Raw genomic sequence first — 22,818 nt, forward strand, 5'->3', positions numbered from 1 at the left:
TAATATAATATGATATAATAGACTATATGTGGAAAGTAGCCTAACTCAAAGTAGGTCCTACATTACTCAAATACAGTAATTGAACAATGTTGAGGTAGCTGCACTTTACTTTAGCACTCCAACAAATGTATTTGAAATATACCAGGCTACTGACTTTGTAACTTAAGATTTTATTAAATCTTAATACTTTGTATGATTTGTATGTATACAAAACAACAAAAACTTTATAACGAAGAACACTCTGCCACCTATAGAGAGTATTTTTATTCTTTACTTTATGCAGCTAATGTTTCACTAGAGAAAATGTGAGTACAACCATGAAAGCAGATTAAAGAGTATTTTTACATACTCTACCTGAATGAAAGACACACCACTGAATGTAATGTAATATAATATAATATAAATTGTTATAATGTAATACATAGCCTATTACATTAAATAAATTATTATGTAATATCATTGTGTAATATATGATATCATATAATATGACATAGAACATTACATCAAATTCATTTCAATTCAATTAATTTCAATTAATTAAATCTGTAGGTAGGCACTACTAAATCATTTGATTTAATTTATACAATTTTCCAAATAATAAAACTCTGTAAATTAATAAGCCCCAGAACAACAGAGCAGAAATAGCACAATCGTTTTTATTTATACCATTTGGCTGTAATATAGAACTTATTAACATAAACACAACATATTAAACTAAACAGTTAAGGCAAGTGAGTACATTTCTGAATAAAATAAAATAGAATGTGGAACGTGCTCAACTTTTCTAGAAAGAGGCTCTGGAAGTACTTCCGGTTCATTCATTTTTCTCAATAATTTACGGTAACTGAAATATGTTCCGTGATATGAGATAATATATACGTTACAAACTGTTAATGCTTTTTTTTATTCGGAGTAATTCCTATTGTCGAAATAAGAAAAAGATTGATTTTTGGAGTTTGTCTTACCGTGAAACCGGAAGTTGTTTCTTCTCGCATGAACGTGTGCTCTGACAACAACAGAGTGACTGGCTGCTGTTGGAAGGAGAATAAGCTTCAGGCTTATTGACCTAGCTAGTTAAGTAAGGGCTAAACATTACTAAGGTTAACAAAGTAACAGCAGCCTCTCGTGTGAGTTTCATTTGGCTTTAATTTAACAACCTTGTTGTGTAACTACGCTTATTTGTTACAACTTATTGAGTCAGCGTTACTCTTTCGCGGAGCTAGCCTGTCAAGCTAGCAAACTAGAAACAACTTTATTGAAATAATTGACGTATCTCGCTCGTTATCTAGCCAATGCATAGATGTTTTGTCCAGGCCATGGATAGGTTGTCTCATTGTTAAAACAAAAAAGTTGCCAGTGTTGGCTGGGTTGATCTGTCGTGTGTCCAGTATGAGCGCATCAGCTGGGGACAGAGAGCCTGGGATCCCCCTGGATAATGCAAAGGAAGAAGTCAGTGGCCCTACCTGCACAGGAGAGAGCAGCAAACATGTAAGTATCTAGACTAGAAAGGTTTTATGTAGAAGACTCTGAAGCCAACTCCACCATCAATCAGTGAGTCCTGTTCTGTAATGCAACGGTCAGCACCTTCCAGGCATTGTTGAGGAGTCTCATCTACAAATTCATTTGTCGCCTGAACGTCTCCCAAAATAGCATTGTTATGCTATTAGTAAATCCTAGGTTTAGTGCCATACCAATCATCACTATGGAAGTGTCTTTTATAGAAATGTAGTATTGTTCTTTCTTCTGGTTTTTATTTCTTTGTATATGTTTCTATTTCTTTTTAAGGTATGTTATGTCATGTCTGTGTCTTTTGAATGGACCTTGAGTCTGGAATAAAAAGTTGATGATGATAGTAACTTAATATATGATGTTTTACTTTGTTATCCTGAAGGACTCTGCAGTATGCGCAGGCAACAGTGAAATAAAGAGCCGTGCCGTTGTCAAGTACTCTGCCGCCCCGCCTCCTACCAGCTATGCCCTGCTGCAGGAGCAGACAGACCTGAAGCTGCCTCCTGCCAACTGGCTCAGAGAAAACCCCCAGCTGGGCAGTGCTGGCACCACTGTATTAGGATCCAGCAGCAAGAGCAAGCCTTTTTCTAGGTATAACGTCATGAGAAATACTTTTACTTCAACTGATGTTTATTGTCCTATTATGAAACTGTGCCGGTCTCTGTGGAAAAATGTAGTTTTTGCTTAATAAGTGAGTCTAATGCAACAAAAACTGAACATATAGTCATCATATTTATTGCAGAGCAGTGTTAAAATAGTTTCAGATATGCTTTAATTCAACCAAATAGCAATTTTAGAGATTGTGATGCTGTTGAATGGTATTGCATTATACTGAGAGGTATTTGTCCACCCCATTTATTTATGTTAGGAAGGGTAAACTAAATATTATAAATACTTCTTGGTAGGTTAGTATTTTAAGATGAGACTGTAAATGATCATGCATTGAGTAATGTTTGAAATGATTTGAAACACACTTATCTGTTATTGTTTGTGTGGGATAAATGACAGTGTGTGATGCCAGTTTAAGATCTTGTGAATATGTTTTGCTGAGATAGAAGATGCAACTCTTTAGTTTGTATTAGAGGCTAAAAAGCATCATACTCTATGCTCTGCTTAACTGCGGAAACCTGCTGGGCAGATGGCCTCTGTTGTTGCTCTGATTGCACTCATAAAGACTGATTAGTACTCACTGGTTTATCCATCTTAGGCGCATAATGGACTTCTGTAATGAATTCTGCCCTTTTGTCATTGATGTTACAAAACTATATTTGAAACAGAAGTATACATAATACAGAAGCAGTGGATAACTTCTTGCCTGGGTTTGTCAGTGGATAAATAACGGCTCATGATTCATCAGCAAATGTCTTAAGTCATTAATTAGTACATGATGAATCATGCACAAGTTATAGGGTAACATTTTACTGGAATTGTACCTCGTACAATTTCATGTGAAACATTGATTGATAGTCTGACCCTACTCCATATCACCATTCACAAACCCTCTGTAGTGATTGAGTTTCTTTTCATTCTTTGTAGTTTTGGGATGGCTTATGAATTCATTGATTGCATCGGGGATGATGTCGACGTGGTATCAGACTCTGAGGTTCGTGAAGCTGTTGCAAAGCTTACATATCTTTCTTAGTTTCTGAAACATGCACATACAGCTGATGTTAACTTTGTTTTCTGTCACATTTAGAACATCAAGAAGCTTTTGAAAATTCCCTACAGCAAGTCCCACGTCAGTATGGCCGTTCACCGCGTTGGGAGAACGTTGCTTTTGGATGAGCTGGACATTCAGGAGCTCTTCATGCGATCCTCTCAGGTACAGCAGGGACTTATTCCAGACTTTTTCAAGTCAAAGTTAGATATAGATATTATGACATAGATACGACATAAATACTATGACTGTATCTTTTAAGTTTTTGGTTTAAGTGATTGTATCCTCCCTGTTATGTGTGTGTTGTAGACAGGAGATTGGACCTGGCTAAAAGAGTTTTATCAGCGGCTAATAGATCAGAAGTGGCAGAGGAAAAAGAAGAGTAAAGAGCACTGGTATCAGAAAGCAATCTTGTCCAAGTTTCTCTACTACAGGTGAGTGCTTGGCGTTACTCAAATTATGGGATGGGTTTATTATGGGAGTTAGGTGCATCTTTTCCAGTCTTATTTGATAACAACTGCTGTGTTTCCTCCAGTATAAATGGTGATGGGGCTGCAGAGCCTGTACCAAACAACCCAAATGAAAGGGAGGAGGAGGAGGAGGAGAATGAAGGAGAGGAGTTCAGTTCTTCATGGCCCACCGCTTTCACCAGCACAGCGTCTGATACAGAAGAATCAGATGCTCCCAAGCAGGTACAGCATCTTAGCTGTTGGACAGTTTTTTTATGAGTCTCCAATGGGGAAGTGTTACTTTGAAATTAGGTGAATTTCTTCTTGATTAGGAGTCAATGCTGTGTGCCATAGCCATTCAAAACGTTCATTATTTATCCAGAATAAATGTATATGGGTATAAATAAGTTTTTTTTTTATCAGATTGGCTCTTGGGTGACTGCTAAGCTTATGTGCGTGAGGGTTTTGGTTTGCACTGACAGTATAGCTACTCTTAAATGTGCAGGAAAGTGTTTCTATGGACAGCAAGTTTGCTCTGGGCCAGGTGACGTCGGTACACAAAGAGCAAAACCTCCCTATGCTCTTCAACGAAGGGGAGAACAGTCAGGTAATACAACCTCTTACCCTTCCTTAGTTGTATGTTACTACAGCTGGTAGCTTACGTCTAATGTCTGCATACTCTTTGATGTCACTTGTTTGACAGGGTTTAAGAAACGACTTTGTGCGGAACATTATGTGGACATTTGAGGATATCCACATGTTGGTTGGGTCCAACATGCCTATTTTCGGAGGTGGTCGCTATCCTGCCGTCAGTCTGAGACTCAGGTTGGAATTTTAAACCTTATGCTCTCATTAAGGATCTGCAATTAAAACTCATTCAGAGGGAAAATGCTAATGTTATGATGTCATTTTAATTGTATTTTATTTGTGTTACCTTCTGTTGGGGCCTTCTGTTAGATGTCTGTATCAGCAAGATAATGCAAATGAACCTATACACATAGTGGCACAGTTTTTAAATTAGTTTATCTGACCTCAGAAGGTGAACCAGTAATGTCATTTTGGACAACCATCTGACGAGGACAGTCTGCCTTTACGTTTGTTTGTTTTCTAAAGTAATGTTCAATCACGGCAGTTTCTGTCAGATTAGATTCTTTCAGTTTAGTGTGTGGTGCTGCGTCTTGACCAAATTGTCTGGTGTCTGCATTCTTATGATTAAATTATTAAAAAAAATTTAAATCTGTCGTTAGGTCTGTTGTCTCTCACGTTTTTTTTTTTTTTTTAAATCGGTTAAGATTTGAAAAATCCTCTGGTGTGCACCAGGCATTAATCTAACATCTAACCTGTAACTGTTTTACTGTGTTTATCAGGGACAACAATAAACCAATCAACATTCTGACAGGTATTGACTACTGGCTCGACAATCTGATGTGTAATGTCCCAGAGCTTGTCATGTGCTTTCACGTCAATGGCATCGTTCAGGTTTGTCCAGTATTTTATTATTACTAAGTATTAAGTATTATTATTATCCGTTTGATGATTGCCATAGTTGATGTTCACAGATGTTGTGATGTTATGTTAGTCTTTTAATGGCAGTAACATTGTTTTTAACATCACTGATTTTCAGCCTTTTGAAAAAGTGGTAATAAATGTCAACATTGTTTTTGCAGAAATATGAGATGATAAAGACAGAGGAAATCCCTCATTTGGAGAACTCGACTTTCTCCACGAGGGTGGTGAAAGACATCGCCCAAAATATCCTCTCCTTCCTCAAGTCCAACTGCACCAAAGAGGGTCACACCTACTGGCTTTTCAAAGGTGGGATATAAGTGAACAGGAAGTGTTAAGTCTTTGTATTAAGTCTGTACTGTTCTGTGCGTGCTATGCACTTGTCTATTTTGTGTGTTTTTTTTTTTAATGTTATTTCTTGAATCCACAGCGAGTGGGAGTGACATTGTGAAGCTTTATGATCTTACTACTCTGTGTGAGGAGGCGGAAGAAGAGAAATGTCAGAATCCCTTCACTCTTCCTGTGGCTGTGTTACTATACAGGTAAGTCCCAGGATAGCGACTTTGTGCGTCAGGATTTGTGCAAAACTGAGAAAGTCAATAAGTTTGAAGGATTAGATTCCAGGGCTGAAAAGACTTCATATTCAAAAAGAGCTTTTGACATGTCATGGCAAATGTATTCAATATTTTACCTATGTGTATTTTTATTAGCTTACAGTATAAGGTTAAGCTGTCCAAATCTATAAATTGTAGTCAGATAAGTTAACAACATTTCTAATCATTTAAATAGTAAGAGATTAAATTACACTCAGCCTTGTTTATATAAAATATTCAGTCAGTTATGCCTTAAAAACAGACCCAATTAACAATGCAAGTGTGCAAACTGTAATGAGTTCTGTCTATTTTTTGTTTTGTGGTGCAGAGTTGCCAGCAACTTGATGCTGAAGGCAAGGCAAAACCGAAAGCACTATGGCACAATCAGAACTCTGCTTTTAAACTGCGTCAGACTTCTGGATCAGGAAAGGCACCCCCAGGTAAGCTTGAATCTAAAAAGAAATTCCACCCTTATTTCAGAGTTACAGTTTGATGGAAGTAGGACAGACTCGGTGGAGGAGATGATGTGCAAGAAAAGTCCTGGACCGGTTTCAAACCCAGACCCTATATTTAATTAAAGGATGAGCTGCCAGGTTAAATGTTAGATGGGTAGAAAACTCACATGCAGAGTCCTTCTTTAGTCATCACGCGTCCTGATTAGATGAGAGCAGTATTTTGAATACATATTTAGACAGCGGGAAAGTAAAAAGTGAAACCACTTGACAAATCTGAGAATGCCATAGATAGAAACCTGGCTCCAGTCGTGATCTCCTCCATCTCCTGTCCCTGTCTGTACAGATCATCGCCTCCGCCCACTACATGCTGTCAGAGCTGTTCCAGCTCGACGAGCCCCCAGGAGAAGATGGAGGGGAGTCCCCTCGGGGCGGCGGCTCAGAGGACAGCTACAGCGACGAGGACAGGGAGGAGGAGGAGCTGACGGAGGACAGTGACGAGAACGGCTCCTACAGCTCTTGCTGCAGCCCACATGATGATAGTAAAGCTGTGGCTGTGATCCGCTCTGTTTGGGAGCTGTCGGTCCCCGAGAAATACAAATCCACTCACCAGATCAGAGTGAGTGACTCTCTAAAGTCTTTTCTCTCTACACCTAAGACCTAAGGGAAGAGTGTGGAATATACAGATAAACATGTTGTATGTAAACACCAAGGCATACTCTTCCCTTTTGTGATTCCTGCAGCCGAGCAGTGCGTTCCCTGTTTCTCAAGACAAGGAGGAGAGATGCAGACACGTCCTGAGCTACGTGCTAAAGGTGAGTCTCTGCGTGATATTTAGTTTTTTATTTAGTGTGCATACAATGCTAATAATGTGATGTGTCCTCTGCTGGGTTAATAATCGCTGTAATACACTACAAAGGGGCTGAAGGCAGTGGATGGCACCATCAAGAGGGAGAGTGATCTCCCAGCTGCAGACCCTAATACACCCATTCCTCTTAAATATGAGGACAGAAGTGCAATCGGGGCCTGCGCTGCTGAGCAAGGCATCTCTCTTCTTCTTGAAAGAGGTCAGTCTACAGTCCTTACTTCAAAGATATGATACTGCATAATAAAACAGGAAATTGGTAAGCATATGGCATTACACGGTGGGTCAAATCTATTTAGTTGCAAGTACACACACTGTTGCTAAATGACTGCCAGGACATTCTTCATCTCTCAACCCTGTCTTTCTCCTGGTCTTCCAACGTGTGTGTGTGTGTGTGTGTGTGTGTGTGTGTGTGTGTGTGTGTGTGTGTGTGTGTGTGTGTGTGTGTGTGTGTGTGTGTGTGTGTGTGTGTGTGTGTGTGTGTGTGTGTGTGTGTGTGTGTGTGTGTGTGTGTGTGTGTGTGTGTGTCACCAGCGAGGCTGTTGCAGGCAGACCACCCGACACGCTCAGGGATGATCCCCGGCTCGTGGCAGCACCGCATGAAGCTGCAGCTCTTCCTCAAAGCCTCCAAGGCCTACTACGTCCTGTCTGATGCTGCCACTAACTTGCTGAAGTACGGCCGAGCCCTGCGCTACATCAAGCTATCGCTGCAGTGTTACGGTAAGTTTATTTAACTCTGTAATACACCAGAAACAATTGGAAATGTTGTTATGATAGTTATGGATTTTCAGTATTTTCATGTTTTTTGTTCATAAGTTGCTGAAAATTTGTAGTTTTGTAATTTATACCAGCCTACATTTTGTGTTTAAAAAAACTTTAGGTCCTTACATCTGATTGAGTCTGAAGAGATAAGATAAGATAAGATAAGCCTTTATTGTCTCCCATAGGAGAAATTTGTCTTGGGCACTCGAGAGAACAAGATGGCGACACATCACGCATAACACACAATAAACATACAGTTAACCAACTTACAACATAGTCACACATTTCCTCATGCTTCAATAAACAACGAATAACACACGAACAAACAACCCCCAACAACACAGCCTCCCCCTTGAATTACACAAATGTTTAGATAATGATTGCACATTTCCCGTTAACTCATGCTGTGGTGAATAACTTCTATATTGCACACTGCCCCATTGCATAATACCATGTCAAATATAACAGCAAATTATGCAACAGTACCCAACAGTGAAACGGTTTTAAAACTTCCATTAAACATTCACATTTGACTGCTCGTATAGTCCTGATTACAAACAGCTCCTTCGATATTTCATGAGGCAATATAATAACTTAACATTTATATCTCTTTCCCCTTCTTCTATCGTTGCCTTCAGATGCCTATTGTTCAGTGAGCGGTACACTGCACCCGCAGGTGCTGCTGTTTCACAGCCAGTGCCTGTCTCTGTGTGGGGACATCCAGCTGATGTTGGCACAGAATGCCAACAACAGAGCAGCTTACCTGGAGGAATACAGCTACCAGACCAAAGAGGACCAGGAGATCCTGCACAGCCTGCACAGAGAGAGCAGCTGCCAGGGTCGGTCACTAAAGACAGACAATCATACAATCATTACAGCACACAGTGTTTGGCTTTCTTGCCTGATGTATTGAAATTAGGGGTGTTTGCAAACACCAGATCCATAACTGGTGTACAGCGTCTTCTTGTCCGTATCAGTTCCACCAACATCATTCATAATAACATTTCAGCGCTTGCTTTACCCACCATTGTTGTTCTGTTCAGTTATTGTTCATTCCATTTGTCAATGCTTCTGCTCTCTACCCCACTAGCCTTCAACATGGCAGCAGACCTGGCCATGGACCCGGAGTACCAGCTGTTTGTTAGCAGTAAGTGCTATGAGGCAGCATATGAACTGCTTGTCTCTGAGGCTCTAAAAGATCACGCCTCAGATCAGCTGGCTCAGGTGCTCAAAAGGCTGGGAAACATCCGCAACGAGATGGGAGTCTACTATATGAACCAGGCTGCAGCCATGCAGACTGAGAAAGAAGGTATGTTGAATAAAAACAGATGGAACCAATATACTAAGTGGACATAAAAGAGTACAATAACAGTTATTCCTTTGAACATGCATGAGTCAGTTGAAATTTAGATACTTCGCACTGGAAATTATAATGTCCAGAAAACAATCTTTTCGCACCTGGATCAGCCAATAAACAATTCATAAAAATGTAGTGCTCCATTGTCCATGTTGCTGTATCTAACTGGCCTCCCACACACCTTCTAGTGAAGAAGTCGGTGTCCGTAGTAGAGCAGGAGATGTGGAAAAAGAGTTTTGCCTTCTTTGAGAAAGGCATGAAGGACTTTGGGGACATTGGGGACAGCACCAACACAGCCTTGCTGCTGTGTAATACTGGCAGGCTGATGAGAATCTGTGCTCAAGCCCACTGTGCCCTGTCTTCCGACCAGAGCAGAGGGGAGTTCTCACCTGAAGAGGCCCTCTACTACAACAAGGTGCAATGTCAAACCCTTTGTCTTAAACTCTGCATTGAGCATTCACACTGAAGCAACAATCTCTGTCTTTTTTTTAATATATATATATGTCACTACATATTAACCCTTCACTAGCATGCTCTTCATAATACATTTTTTACCCTAGGCCATAGATTACTACTTGCGGGCTATGAAGTCTCTGGCAAGCCGAGAGAACCATTCAGCAGTGTGGGACAGTGTAATCTGGGAGCTGTCCACTACCTATTTTACCCTGGCTACACTGCTACAGGACTACGCCCCACTGTCCAGGAAGGCCCAGGAGCAGGTAGGAGTGTTTCACAAATATTCTAAATTAAGTGTTTTTTAGAAGAAAAAAAACGTACACACATTTTGATTATCTTGCTGAACGGCATATTTCCATGTGCTGTGTGGCAACCTTTATGTCCTCAAAAAATCCACTTTTTTACAAATGTCGAGAAAAAAATGTCTAAGATCATTGATGCCAAAAGGCAATCATGGTGAATATATTCATGGTGAATATATATGGGTGCGTGATTAGTTGTTTTGCACCAGTAATGCCTCGACATGGGATCAAACTTGAAACCATCCATCCCTGTGTGCGTTTTCCCAGATTGAGCGGGAGGTGACCGAGGCGATGATGAAGTCCCTGAAGTACTGCGACCTGCAGACTGAGTCGGCTCGTCAGCCGCTCTACCAGTACAGAGCTGCCACCATCCACCACCGCCTGGCCTCTATGTACCACAGCTGCTTCCGCAACCAGGTGGGAAACCATGTAAAATTATACAATAATATAAAATATATAAAAAAAAATTCTTAAAGTTTCTCTCCTAACATCTGTTATACTATAAGAGCAAAACAACAACAACAAACAACCCGGAAAGCAAATTACATGACAGTATCATATGCACAGAACAATGGTACCTCTAGCAAAGTCATGATATGCAAAATTCAAAAACAAATAAGAGTTGCACCTTTGCTATCACCCTCCAATATGTTTTTGTGCTAATAATTCATAGTCTTAGCTCACCATTTTAGTTTATGCCAAAAGACAAATGGTTATTTCCTACAAAGAAAAAAGAACTACACACACACACACACACACACACACACACACACACACACTAGAATAGAATCACTGGTGATGGGATGTCTGTTTCATACTTACAGCAGTATAATACACACTAAAGGATGTCTGTGTTTCTGGCTCTAATTGTGTGACAGGTGGGGGATGAACACTTGAGGAAGCAGCATCGCAGCTTGGCAGAGCTTCACTACAGCAAGGCTGTCGGTTTGTTTCTCAGCCTCAAAGATGCACCCTGTGAGCTGCTCCGCACGCTCCTGGAGAGGGTGGCCTTTGCTGAGTTTACCATGGCAGGTGAGTAACTGCTGTCGGTAGTGTTTGGTTTTGCCAAGAGAACATAATAGCATTTGAATCATTAGCCTCTTGAGAGTAACGTTTTCATATATTGTGTTTCCACAGGTCAGAGCAGCAACGCGGCTAAGCTGAAGAGCCTGACCGGAGCAGTAGAGATCATGACTGAAACACGCCATGCTTTCCAGCTGATTCAGAAAGAGCTGCTGGAGGAGCAGACAGAGGTACGTTTCAGAGTAGGAGATGGGAATGCTCTCTCATGCATCTTTGCAAAGCTTTGTTCAGTTGCTTTCTGGATCACACGATGTAAAGGCTGATTTATGGTTCTGCGGAGGCTCCACGCAGAGCTTTCGCCGTAGCCAACGTAAGTGGCCTGATGTTTATACTTGCGTGTATGTGTGTGTGTGTGTGTGTGGGGAGTGGGTGATAGAGCGAGGGAGAAAGTGAAGTAGGGCTTTGACTCCAAACTTCGTTATTTGAATATAATTCGAATATTTAAAAAAAAAATGACATTCGAACAAATATTAGGCAGCCCTTAATATTCAAACCTGTTATGGGCATTATTTTTTGTAAATGTGTTTGCTTGTAAACGTTTTCAATAAAGATTCCGAGGCTTTTTCACGCATTTCAAACTGTAACTACACGTCGCGGCAACGCACGTCACACGGCCCGACTCATTTCCTGGTTCTCCTTCTCCATAAACAACGTGAAATCAAGGAGAGGGTTAACTTTTCCTGCTCCAGATGTCTCACCGTGGTCAGAAAGAACAGGGGAGACGCTTTGTTCCTCTCACTATGACTCTAGAGTCGCTACTCGCTCTGAAGCTACCGGTAATCACCGTCACTCTACACACTCTACACACACTACACACACACGCCGGCTCGACGCACACACCAGCGCACAAGTATAAACTTCAGGCCACTTATGTAGGCTACAGTGAAAGCCCTGAACTTCCTGTCGAAAGCATACCGTTTGTGTTGAATCCAGGGTCTGACAGTCGTGGCAGTGTGTTTTTCTTCTAAAATCGTCTGCCTATTGACATTGACTGATACACTGCCCTCTGGTGGACAGAACATATACAACTAAAGGTTGATCCCAATATAGGTCTTACTGAAGGCATATAATGGTTAAAATATTATAAATAAATATTCGAATATTAATAAACAAACAAACTTCGAATATGATTTTTGGGCAAAAGTCAAAGCCCTAGAGTGAAGGCGATTAGCTTTGCAGCGAGTAGCGACTCTAGAGTCATAGTGAGAGAAACAAAGTGTCTCCCCTGTTCTTTCTGACCACGGTGAGACATCTGTAGCAGGAAAAGTTAACCCTCTCCTTGATTTCATGTTGTTTGTGGAGAAGGAGAACCAGGAAATGAGTCGGGGAAATGCAACGCTACCAAGCAACGGCTGAGAGACGTGCGTCGCCGCGACTTGTAGTTACATTTTTCGAGAGGTGCACATCAGGCTTCGGCGTGGGGTCCGGCGTAGACGCAGAGGGGTCTGCGGGGGTACGCCGTCGATTCGACACAGAAGCATAAATCCGCCTTATCCTACAACATCTTTTCATTTCACCTCTTGTGCTGTAGTTGAGTGAACCAGACCCCGCTAAATCAGCAGAGTCTCCTGATGTGGCTGCTGGTCCCTCCTCAGGACTGAACCTCCAGGAAGTGATGAAGTTAATTGCCGTGTTTGAGCCGAGTTTCTCCTTCCTGCTGCTGCAGCTGATCAAACTGATGACGACGATGAAACGGAAACCAAGGTGAGCAAGGATCTGAAAACCCTTTACAGTTTGTTTAGCTATTTATGTATCTCATTTCACAATGCTCACTCCTGACAAACTTGTTTGTGTTTATTACAGCAATAAGGACGAGGATCTGTTGAAAACCTATAAGAATGTGTACTCCAAGCTGCTGCGAGCTGAGAAAAGCGCACCTCTCCACAGCCGTGTCGAGCTCCACATAGAGCTTCTGCAGCAGCTGACCCCGCAAACAGGAAGTGACGACACGGGTACGCCTTCATGATAATGATAAAAACCATAGCAAGGAAGAAACTCAAGACCTTAACTCTTCTCCAAGCCCCACTCTGGGGAAGACTTGGAAGACTCAACAACTGTCTTCTCAAAAATGCTGTGACAGAATACGATGATTTATAGACACCATTATTAATAGGCACATGCTCAGGCAACACCGTCCCACTCTGAATTACAGTTTCAAAGCTAATTTCACCTCTTGCGCCTTTTTAAAAACAAATTTCATCTTTTTCTAACATTTGCATCACGGGTTTTGAATTGTACATTTATGTGAAAAAGAGTTGTAAATTCAGAAGATATTATTTAAATTTTCTTATTGCTTAAGCAGTTATGGGTCACATGTGAAGCTCCTATGTGTAGGATTTGTTGTTGAATGTACCAAACATCACCTGGATTGCCTCATTTTTCTACAAACAAAAACCTATGGCATAAGAAAGATTTCAAAATGGTATAATCGTGTATAACTTCTACACACAGGGGCTTAAAAAGAGAGAAATGATTTAGCACATGCTCACAAAAGTGGTGATTCATCTGGATACAATTGGTATTTTTGATATTCAACAATACCAATAATGCTGTGAATAAAATAGATTGAAGTGTGACTGAAGGCTGACAAGTTAAAATAAGATCAAAAGTGTTATTTGCTTTCCAAAACAACAGTGTGCAATAGTTTGGCAACATTCAATGCAAACTCAGAGGCTATTCTTGTCCACATGGATGTATGTATACATGTGAGTTTATATCAGCTTGGTTTGCTGTGACGTGAAAATAAAAAAGGTTTTTCAATTTTATGTGCTGTATTTCTGTAAATGCTCCATCCCCCTCATGATATTCTACTGTATGTTACTCCTAAAGCATCACAAAATGCTAATGTACTCTTGGGCTAATAGGACACATCTAATTAACTTTTAGTTTAGTTAAACATATTTTTGGATAACAAATATACATTATGATCTAACATACTGGACTATTATTTGAGTTTTTTTTTATCCTGACATTTAAACATTTACTAAATGATCTCAAAACCTTGAAAAGACATTCGTAGATAAGTTCATAAAAGATTTTAAGTGGGTCAGATGACAGTGTACCGTGTGGGTTCTGGCATTGGTCCTGGCTGCACCGCTCAGCCCGGGTCACTGAAGAGGGGACATGATGTTTTCAATACTGTGTCAGTGAACTGGGTCACCCCACTGTTACTGAACGGTATCAACACCAGATGGAGCTGCAGGTGGGAGCCAAACTGTCCCTGCACCTCATTAATCAGGCTGGACCCTCAGTGCTGTGGGTGACTGACTGACTGCTGGACAGTGACTGAAGGTAAGATGTGAAAAGGAGCCACAGACTCATTCAAAATGCCAGCGGGGACTGTGAACCTACATCATAAACCTTGCAAGATTAGAACAAAATTAGACATTTTAAAGTATGAAAAAAATATCCTAAAGTAAATAGATGTTTCTGTTGAATATGAGGATTAAGTACAAATATAAGTGGGCACTGAAAATCAAGATAACAACAGCAATTATTGTTTTCATATCATATATTAGTGCACTTTGTAAAACTGTTCAATACAGAACATGATCTTGTGACAAAAATGAGGGATGAGGAGCACAGATGAAGGGAAATTACTCCAAAAAAAAAAAAAGCAAATAATATGATCGATTTCTCAACTATCCAGACAATGTGCTTCTGTGCAATATAGTGCATTAAGTTCTACTGAGAGCAGTGGGTTAGTCAGTCATTGTATGACACAGCGGTCAGAAGTCTGGGGTTCCTCTTGGGAGGTTGGAGGTTTCCGATCTCGGTACTGAGAAGCTCCATGGTTCAAAATGTTTTGGAGGATATCTTTGCTCTCACTAGGCGGTAGATTGTAGAAAAAATACTGTGGTGCCATCTGAATGAACCTAGTAGGAGAGAGGACAATATTGTTGGTAAAAAAGCACAGTCAAAAAAAAATTTTTTGTGTTGAATGTACTGATTCAACACTTTCAATTTGGGTTAGGTTTGAATGACTCATTTTTGTTAGAGAGAAGACTTACAGTACTTACAGATGCTTACGATATCTGCTCCTCGCATTATTTGGATTGACACATTTTAAGATATGGAAACCTAATAGAGCATGACAAAGGCTGCAGAGCTTTCTCTTCCTCAATTAAGCTGCAGTTCCACATTCCCAGGGATCTGTGCTATCTATAATCCCCTCTCCAACCAGCTGATACTTGAGAACAGGATTAGGATACCTCCTCTCACAACCAGCATGACTAGTCTCTGCTGAACTGGGGCTTTATGTCTGGACCAAAAAGGGGAAGAGAACGTGTCCGTCTGATTACTTTTAAGCTTCTTTAAATGTGAAGCTACGAGGGGTGTCTACTAAGTTCTTTTAAAGCAACAAGAGACTGCAGTCTGTACAGTGCTGCTCATGAGTATTGGAACCCCTGCTACAGTTGACTAAAAAGAGGAATAAAAAAATCATCTTTTGGAAATTGATCTTAATACCTTAATTGAAAAAAATTGGAAAACTCCAACCTTTGAGAACACCAGTTTTCTTTGTGAATGAATAATGTATCGTAAATAAATAAATGTTCTTCCTTAAAATACAGGGGGCACAAGTATAGACAACCCTATGTTAAATTCCCATAGAGGCAGGCAGATTTTTATTTTTAAAGGCCAGTTATTTCATGGATCCAGGATACTATGCATCCTGATAAAGTTCCCTTGGCCTTTGGAATTAAAATAGCCCCACATCATCACATACCCTTCACCATACCTAGAGATTGGCATGGTTTTATTTCAGTTAGCCTAATAGCTGGTTTGATTTGCATTGAGAGATGATCTTATGGAAAGTACCCCATGCCAATATCTAGGTATGGTGAAGGCTATGTGATGATCGAAGAACATTTATTTATTTACGATACATTGTTCATTCAAAAAGAAAATTGGTGTTCTCAAAGGCTGGATTTGGAAGGCATTAAGATAAATTTCCAAAAGATGATTTTTTGTATTCCTCTTTTTAAGTCAACTGTAGCAGGGGTTCCAATACTCATGAGCAGAACTGTATATGGTCAGTTATGTAATTGCAAAACAAGTGCACAGTTTAAAATATACAAAAAATCAAATGTTAACAAGTCTGAGGCTTACTCCTCCGGTGTTATGTGGGTCGCGGTGCGGAGGCAGTTGTCCTCAGAGAAGGAGTGATCGTGGAACAGCACCCACTCAGGCAGGCCCAGCTTGGGGCTCTTGGCGCCATAGCCAGACAGAGGATGGATCTGTGCCACATGCCTGTGGGTCAGAATGAAGTAGTTCCCCGATCCATCCACATCCCGTGCCACCTGAGGGAAATCACAGCCAGGCAGAGTCAGATGGATTTCCAAAAAAAGGTTCACTATTATATATAATGCAGAAAGATAGAGTTTAGCGAGGTAGCCGCACACACAGGTAGAGGTAGGCAGTGTGGCCCGGGCGTAATGGCCTTAAAGTGATGGTTCGGAGTAATTTACCCTAGGGTCCTTTGCACCATGACCTCGAGCCAAACACCCCCCCAGAAGCTTTTTTCACCTGGGTCTAACACTGGGCCAGTTAGCGTAGAGTAGCGTTAGCCGCTGAGTAGCTTAGCGCGGGGCTAATGGACCCACGTTTGTATCTCTTAAATGACCCCACTAATAACGCCCGAAATGATACCAAAGGTCTACACTAGTATATATAGGTTATGCTCTCATAAAACGATGGATTGGAAAGTTTGTAAGTACACCAGAAGTTTATGAACACTTGCCTGCTGGCTTCTGCTCTCTGTTGCTGTTGCTGCTGCTGCTGCTACCTGCAGTTATACCATGGTCTGGGTGAATACTCGATTCTGATTGGCTGCAGGGTGTCCATTAAAAAGTGATAGAGGACACCTACTAAAGGAGTTCGGTGAAACTGACTGTTTACTGTTCTAAATTAATGCGCTACATTAAATCAATAAGGAAATGTGGATTTATTATTTCCAACTCGTCCTCTGAACACCACAGGATGGCGCTAAAACACACAGGCTGAAAGAAGTAAGTTCTACTGGCCCTCTGGACTGACTTTGTTTCACAGAGAATAACGTTATCTCACATCCCGTTCACTGTTCAGGTCGCTGCTTCAGGCTGCGCCGCTGCAGCCGACAGTAACGTTACACATCGCGGATCAAATTCTTCGTAAAAGTCGTTATATTGTTTTGGGGACAATGACATGGCTGATAGCTAGCTTGTCTTGTTGTTCAACATACTGTCAAATTATTTTTACTGATTGCCAACTGTACACAATGTTATTGACTTTGGATCTTGCTAGCATAGCGTTAGCTTTCTGGCTCGTAGCTAAACTGAAGGGTTCTATCAGCTGAGTGGACTATCTCCGGTTGCTAAGGGAGGCAAGTCGTATCTAAGGTTCTTCCTAATTCCTGGTGGAGAGAACAACATTTGCATTGCATAAGAACCTGATGGATGGGAATGATTGTTCCAGGTATTAGTCAAACCGTCAGGCGTAACCAGGGAAACGGAGTTATTGTTTGGATAAACTTTAGATTTCGATTGTAAAACTAATTAAAATATGAACTAATGTTTTAAAAATGTGTTATTTGGCAAGTGACCATGGTATAAGCGGGTTAATGCCCTTCGAGGTGTCCATTGTCAGGTATTAGTGGACTTCGGCGGAGGACAGTTCACGCCTCACCGTCGTCCATTAATACCTGACAATGGACACCTCGTCGGGCATTAACCCTTACTTAGACGAGTGCTTAGGGCCGTCTATAAATTACTACACCGAAAAGAGATACAACAAAAATATGTATTAATTTAATGATTAAATAAGGTAATGTCTCCAAACTTACCTCAATCATTACTTGTCTCCTGCTAGTTATATTACAGCACTTACTTTAAAAAATAAGTTAAATAAAAAAATATTTTTGTTGCATCTCTTTTCGGTGTTGTAATTTGTAGATGTCCCTAAGCACTCGTCTCACAGCAGCAACAACAACAGCAGAGAGCAGAAGCCAGCAGGCAAGTGTTATTTACATAAACTTCTGGTGTACTTACAAACTTTCCAATCCATCGTTTTATGAGTGCATAACCTATATATACTAGTGTAGACGTTTGGTATCATTTCGGGCATTATTAGTGGGGTCATTTAAGAGATACAAACGTGGGTCCATTAGCCCCGCGCTAAGCTATTCAGCGGCTAACGCTACTCTACGCTAACTCGCCCAATGTTAGACCCAGGTGAAAAAAGCTTCTGGGGGGGTGTTTGGCTCGAGGTCATGGTGCAAAGGACCCTAGGGTGAATTACTCCGAACCATCACTTTAAGAGTCTTTAGGATGACTTTGGGTGTTTCTGTGATGCAGTCGTGTGCTGTCGGAATAATCATAAAAAGTGCCCTTCTGTAATTCCATTATGTTTTTGTTGAGTGGTTTAATAAAGTTATGTTTTCTGACCTGCATGAAAAAACCTGCCAACAGAGCTCTTTTAATGTTGAGGGTGTTGCTTCGGGAACCAAAGGCCGGCACTGAGATGGGCAGCTCGATCCTCTTCAGGGTGTCGGTGAGTTCAGTACGAAAAGCGTCAGCCATCAGCAGAGCAGCGTGGTTCAGGTAGAAATCCTGACACCATTTCTCCACATTACAGTCTAACAAGGGAAGAGGACAGAGCCGAGGAGATGATTACAGGAAGGCACAGTCAGTGATGGAGACATAGGGATGGGACAATAATCAACACAACTATATGTGAAAAAATTGTTTTGATTTAGTTTTTTTTTTTTGCTCTACTGTCCACTAACTCGTAAAGTATATTTTCCCCAATTCTTTAGATTGATGTAACTATATAAAAAAAAAGTATCATTCTCATTACAATTTCGTGCAAATATGCCCTTTGATATTACTGTTTAATGTCAATAAACTTTTTTTGCGAACAATTACAATGATTTTTCTTCATTCACTGATCTAGCATGTGTGCATGTGTGCATATGTGTGTTGTTGTGGGTGTGTGTGTGTGTGTGTGTGTGTGTGTGTGTGTGTGTGTGTGTGTGTGTGTGTGTGGTGATGCTGTTTAAACTTACATGGATCCTGCTGGCACTTTTTGAAGGCCTTGTAGATATTGATAAGGGTGAAGTGGTCTCCCTCTGGGTTCTGGAACTTCATGTGGCACTGAGTCGCCTCTGGCTTCAGGTCCGCAGAGGGAACCGTGAAGCAAGTTGGTACTAAAAAAATCCATGTAATGTTTAGAACTTACTGTTTACTAGATACTAGCATAATTTTTGTTCAAATGGCAGGGCCAGCACATGGTACCTGTTAGCATGGCAGCGATGATGACCACCTCGCTGACACAGTCAAACTCACAGGAGGCGAGCAGAGTTTTGGCCATTTGGGGCTCCAAGGGGAATTCAGACATGATGATGCCCATCTCAGACAGGTTGCCATCATTATCCAGAGCTGCAAGGTAGTCTAGCTCCTCCAAAGCCTGCATTAGGCCTTCAGGATCTGGGTTGGAAAGGTTTTTAGATCATACATTGTTTGTTTGATTTTACTAAATTAAACCTTTGGTTAAACTGGGAACCAAATCGTGCAGAGAACCAGTTCATGTCTTTATGACCATCTACAATTTAAAGAGATTATTAATTACATACAAATACACTTTGACTAAAACGGTTATGGATTATTTTTCAGTTTTCATGATATGTAATCCAAAGTGGTGACCCACTGGGACAATCCCCCTGCAGTATTCTGGCACCCTGGTGGGCACGCTCAGAATAAAAAGGCAGCAGAAGATTAGGATTTTATAATCCTCACCAACATCTGCCATGAAAAAAATGAAAAGTCTTTCATGGTACAAATGAGATTTTCTATTCCGTCTTTGCAACAAACTGTTTTTTTATGTGGACTCAGAGACAGAGAAAGAATGAGAGGAAGGAATTAAATCCACCTTAGATTCTCTCTATTATCATCCACAGACCAACGCTATGTGTATGCACTAATCAACTAATGGGAGGCTCAGTGTGTGTGTGTGTGTGTGTGTGTGTGTGTGTGTTAGTGGGGGTGAATTAATCCGGGCAAACAAAAGCACACCGAAGCAGGTCAGCTCTAAAAGGATGCTAGCAGAACAGGAGCTGTCAGTTCAGCTGAGGCACGGCTCACTGCCTCCCAATAAAAAAAAAGTTCCCGTGGGTTGGAACAAAAGGGAACGGACTGACTGAACCCAAAAACCATCTCATTATCACTGAGGATGATGTGAAATTCAGTGGAACACCAGGAGCCAATACAAATGGCCACAGAAACACTGTCTAACTTGCTTCATGTAGCCTAAATCTTACCTGGCCTGTCGATGAAGTCACAGTGGCCCAGTCCAGCGATCTCCATCCTCTTCAAGAAGAGCACAGTGGAAGAGATGTCAGACTCCACAACATGTGGGCGTATCTCGATAGGAAGCTGTCTGTCTTCTGGGTACAGACAAAAACACTTGCCTACAGAATAGAAAGATCCTTTTTAGACAGGAAAGCAGCCAGAGATTTACATCCCACATGTTTTGTAAAAGTTGAACTTCTCACCTGTTGGACCTGCCAGCTGTTTGCGACTCTTGGCTTGACCCGCGCTGATTGGCTGAATGATGACTGAGTTTGTTCTGATCCTGGGGTTGTAAACCTGCAACAGCATCACAGCGTGGTGACCTTGATTATATACAGTGTTGGAATGTAACCAAGTACATTTACTCAACTACTTTATCTATGCTACGTTTTAGAGGCAAATGTTGAACTTTTTCCTTACACTACATTCACGTGACAGCTACAGTTACTAGTTACTTTGGAGATGGAGATTTTACATTTTCAACATATTATTATCTTTTTAGATTTAGATTAAACAACCCAACAGTATATCAAGTAGAAAAAGCTAATGCCACCTCGACTAGCTAAATTACAATGCTACTTAACTTACATATCTTTTCTCAAGCCCGGGATCAATGACAAAACGTATTGAGCTAACAGCCCAGAAGAAGTCCTCGTTTGGGCTGGATGTGAGGAATACTCTGCGGGGCCGGCCTGTCTCCTCCTCCCCCAGGATTGGTAGATTCCCAGGCTGGCCAGGGTGCACAGCAACGGGCAGGAGCTCACCCAGATCAGGGGATAAGCTGTGTCCCTCATGACACAGGATCTCATGGGCCAGATCTATCTCCTGGTGGAGAGTAAACAAAGAAGAGAGAGTCAGAGGAAGACATATTTTCAGACTGCTGCTTACATCATGCAGTGCTTCTTTATTTTTTTTTTACCTGCGCCGTCACCAGAAACACAACCACATCTCCTTCCTCTTCAGAGCGGTGGATCTCCAGCACCAGACGGAGGGCAGAGCAGAAGTAGCTGTCACCTGTGCTGCTGTGCACCACCTCCCCCGCACCCGGGCTCTCCAGGCCAATCAGAGGCGCTGCTGACCCGGTAAAGTGGGCCAGCTGCTTGGGGACGGGTTCAACGGCTGTAAGGAGGACCACACGGAGCTCTGGCCTCTGCAGGGCGATGTCCTTCAGCAGACCCTGGAGTACATCGGTGGCTACGGTCCTCTGGTGGGCCTGGTCCACGATGACCACACCGTAGCGCTCAAGCAAAGGGTCTGACATCATCTCTCTCAGGAGCATGTCATCTGTGCAGTACCTGCGGTGGGTAATAAAATGATGCTTGACATTAGGAGGGAGCAAATACGTTGCACTTGGCGCACACTGTATTTAAATTCATAATAGCCTGAAATAAATCCTCAGGTTTCTTTAATTGTTAGCCTCTAGGCTGAAAGGGAGGAACCTCAGAATGGCATCTTAATGAAAGGCACTTTGTCTGCACTTCAACTCTCCTATTAGTGTAATTTACTCTGATAATTACTCTGAGGAGTGGATCTTTTTGTCCATGCCGGCTGCCTGTTTATCTGATCTTTCTCCCCCCAAATGTGCTGGGTTTCTTTGTTCCCCAGCTGACTTATGAGCAAACCACATGAGGGAGCGTGACATATGGGCAGACAGGGAGCCGGGGCAGCTGTGCAGGAGCCCCTGAAAAGAGCCCCCTCAGGCCTTTTGTTCACTTTTCTCTTGTGAATAAGAAAAGGAGTGGTGGGGGTGTTGTCATGACGGTGCTTTATTGTAGTAACCCGGCAACAGGAGAGAAAGAATCAGATAGAGAAACATTGGATACATCTGCGTTTAAAAGTAGGAAGTGCTGCTTCACCATACCTGAGGACTGTGTCGTTAGTAGAACATGTTTCCAAAGGGATGCTGTACCCGACCTCATGACCGATGTTGACATCCATCTCATCAGCCACTCTTAAGGCGAGATCTACTGCCTGCTGTGAGTGAATCTGGGTACAAACCACCATGCCATGCTGGAACTGGACTGACAGGCAGAATTCAGCACACCACTGGGGAATCTGTTACAAAAGATATGCTGTTTACATCACAGATGCTTCCCCACTATAAATTGATAGTAAAGTGGGATTGAATGTGGGATCTCCCTGGAACAAAGTTGTTGCATGAATAAAATGGACAATATTTTACATAGCAGTGCAATCTAAAGTGTCAAAGCTACAGTACTCACTTGAGAACTTCTCCCAGTTTTGGCAGAGCCACTGACAATGACAAACCGTCCTTTGGCCAAAGTGTCCATGAATTCACATTTTGCTTTCCACACTGGCAGTTCTTTCCTTTCACTCAGCAATTTGTAAAACCTGGAGGAATAAGGCAGTCCATCAAACTGATTAAGCTCCAAAATATCATCATATCCCTTGTCTCCTTGACTCAAAGCTCCTGTGACTGAACAACAGGGTGAATTCGCCTCAAAACAGTCCTCTCCAGTTAAACTGGTAATGTCCTGCGCCAT

At 41.6% G+C, this 22,818-nt stretch overlaps 2 protein-coding genes across 2 annotated transcripts; one reads left to right on the plus strand and one right to left on the minus strand.

Moving 5' to 3' along the window:
- Positions 1 to 993: 993 nt before the first annotated feature.
- Positions 994 to 13,756, plus strand: edrf1 (erythroid differentiation regulatory factor 1). The gene is made up of 25 exons (XM_039783611.1): positions 994 to 1,488; positions 1,892 to 2,100; positions 3,046 to 3,112; positions 3,206 to 3,331; positions 3,476 to 3,600; positions 3,702 to 3,858; positions 4,121 to 4,222; positions 4,319 to 4,440; positions 4,983 to 5,094; positions 5,283 to 5,430; positions 5,552 to 5,663; positions 6,043 to 6,154; positions 6,513 to 6,785; positions 6,910 to 6,981; positions 7,086 to 7,233; positions 7,566 to 7,751; positions 8,432 to 8,632; positions 8,884 to 9,102; positions 9,339 to 9,565; positions 9,711 to 9,869; positions 10,176 to 10,325; positions 10,787 to 10,940; positions 11,046 to 11,161; positions 12,523 to 12,695; positions 12,795 to 13,756. Exons 1-25 carry the CDS (start codon positions 1,390 to 1,392, stop codon positions 12,955 to 12,957), a joined length of 3,732 nt encoding a protein of 1,243 aa, XP_039639545.1. The 5' UTR covers positions 994 to 1,389; the 3' UTR covers positions 12,958 to 13,756.
- A 728-nt stretch (positions 13,757 to 14,484) lies between these two features.
- On the minus strand, positions 14,485 to 22,818 carry dhx32b (DEAH (Asp-Glu-Ala-His) box polypeptide 32b). Its single transcript, XM_039783612.1, has 11 exons — positions 22,537 to 22,818; positions 22,176 to 22,369; positions 21,234 to 21,609; positions 20,903 to 21,139; positions 20,518 to 20,611; positions 20,284 to 20,433; positions 19,262 to 19,453; positions 19,033 to 19,173; positions 18,413 to 18,603; positions 16,101 to 16,291; positions 14,485 to 14,866 (listed from the first exon to the last, which is right to left on the minus strand). Exons 1-11 carry the CDS (start codon positions 22,816 to 22,818, stop codon positions 14,701 to 14,703), a joined length of 2,214 nt encoding a protein of 737 aa, XP_039639546.1. The 3' UTR covers positions 14,485 to 14,700.

The sequence above is a fragment of the Perca fluviatilis genome, chromosome 19 (genome assembly GCF_010015445.1).
Source record: "Perca fluviatilis chromosome 19, GENO_Pfluv_1.0, whole genome shotgun sequence".
NCBI lineage: Eukaryota > Metazoa > Chordata > Actinopteri > Perciformes > Percidae > Perca > Perca fluviatilis.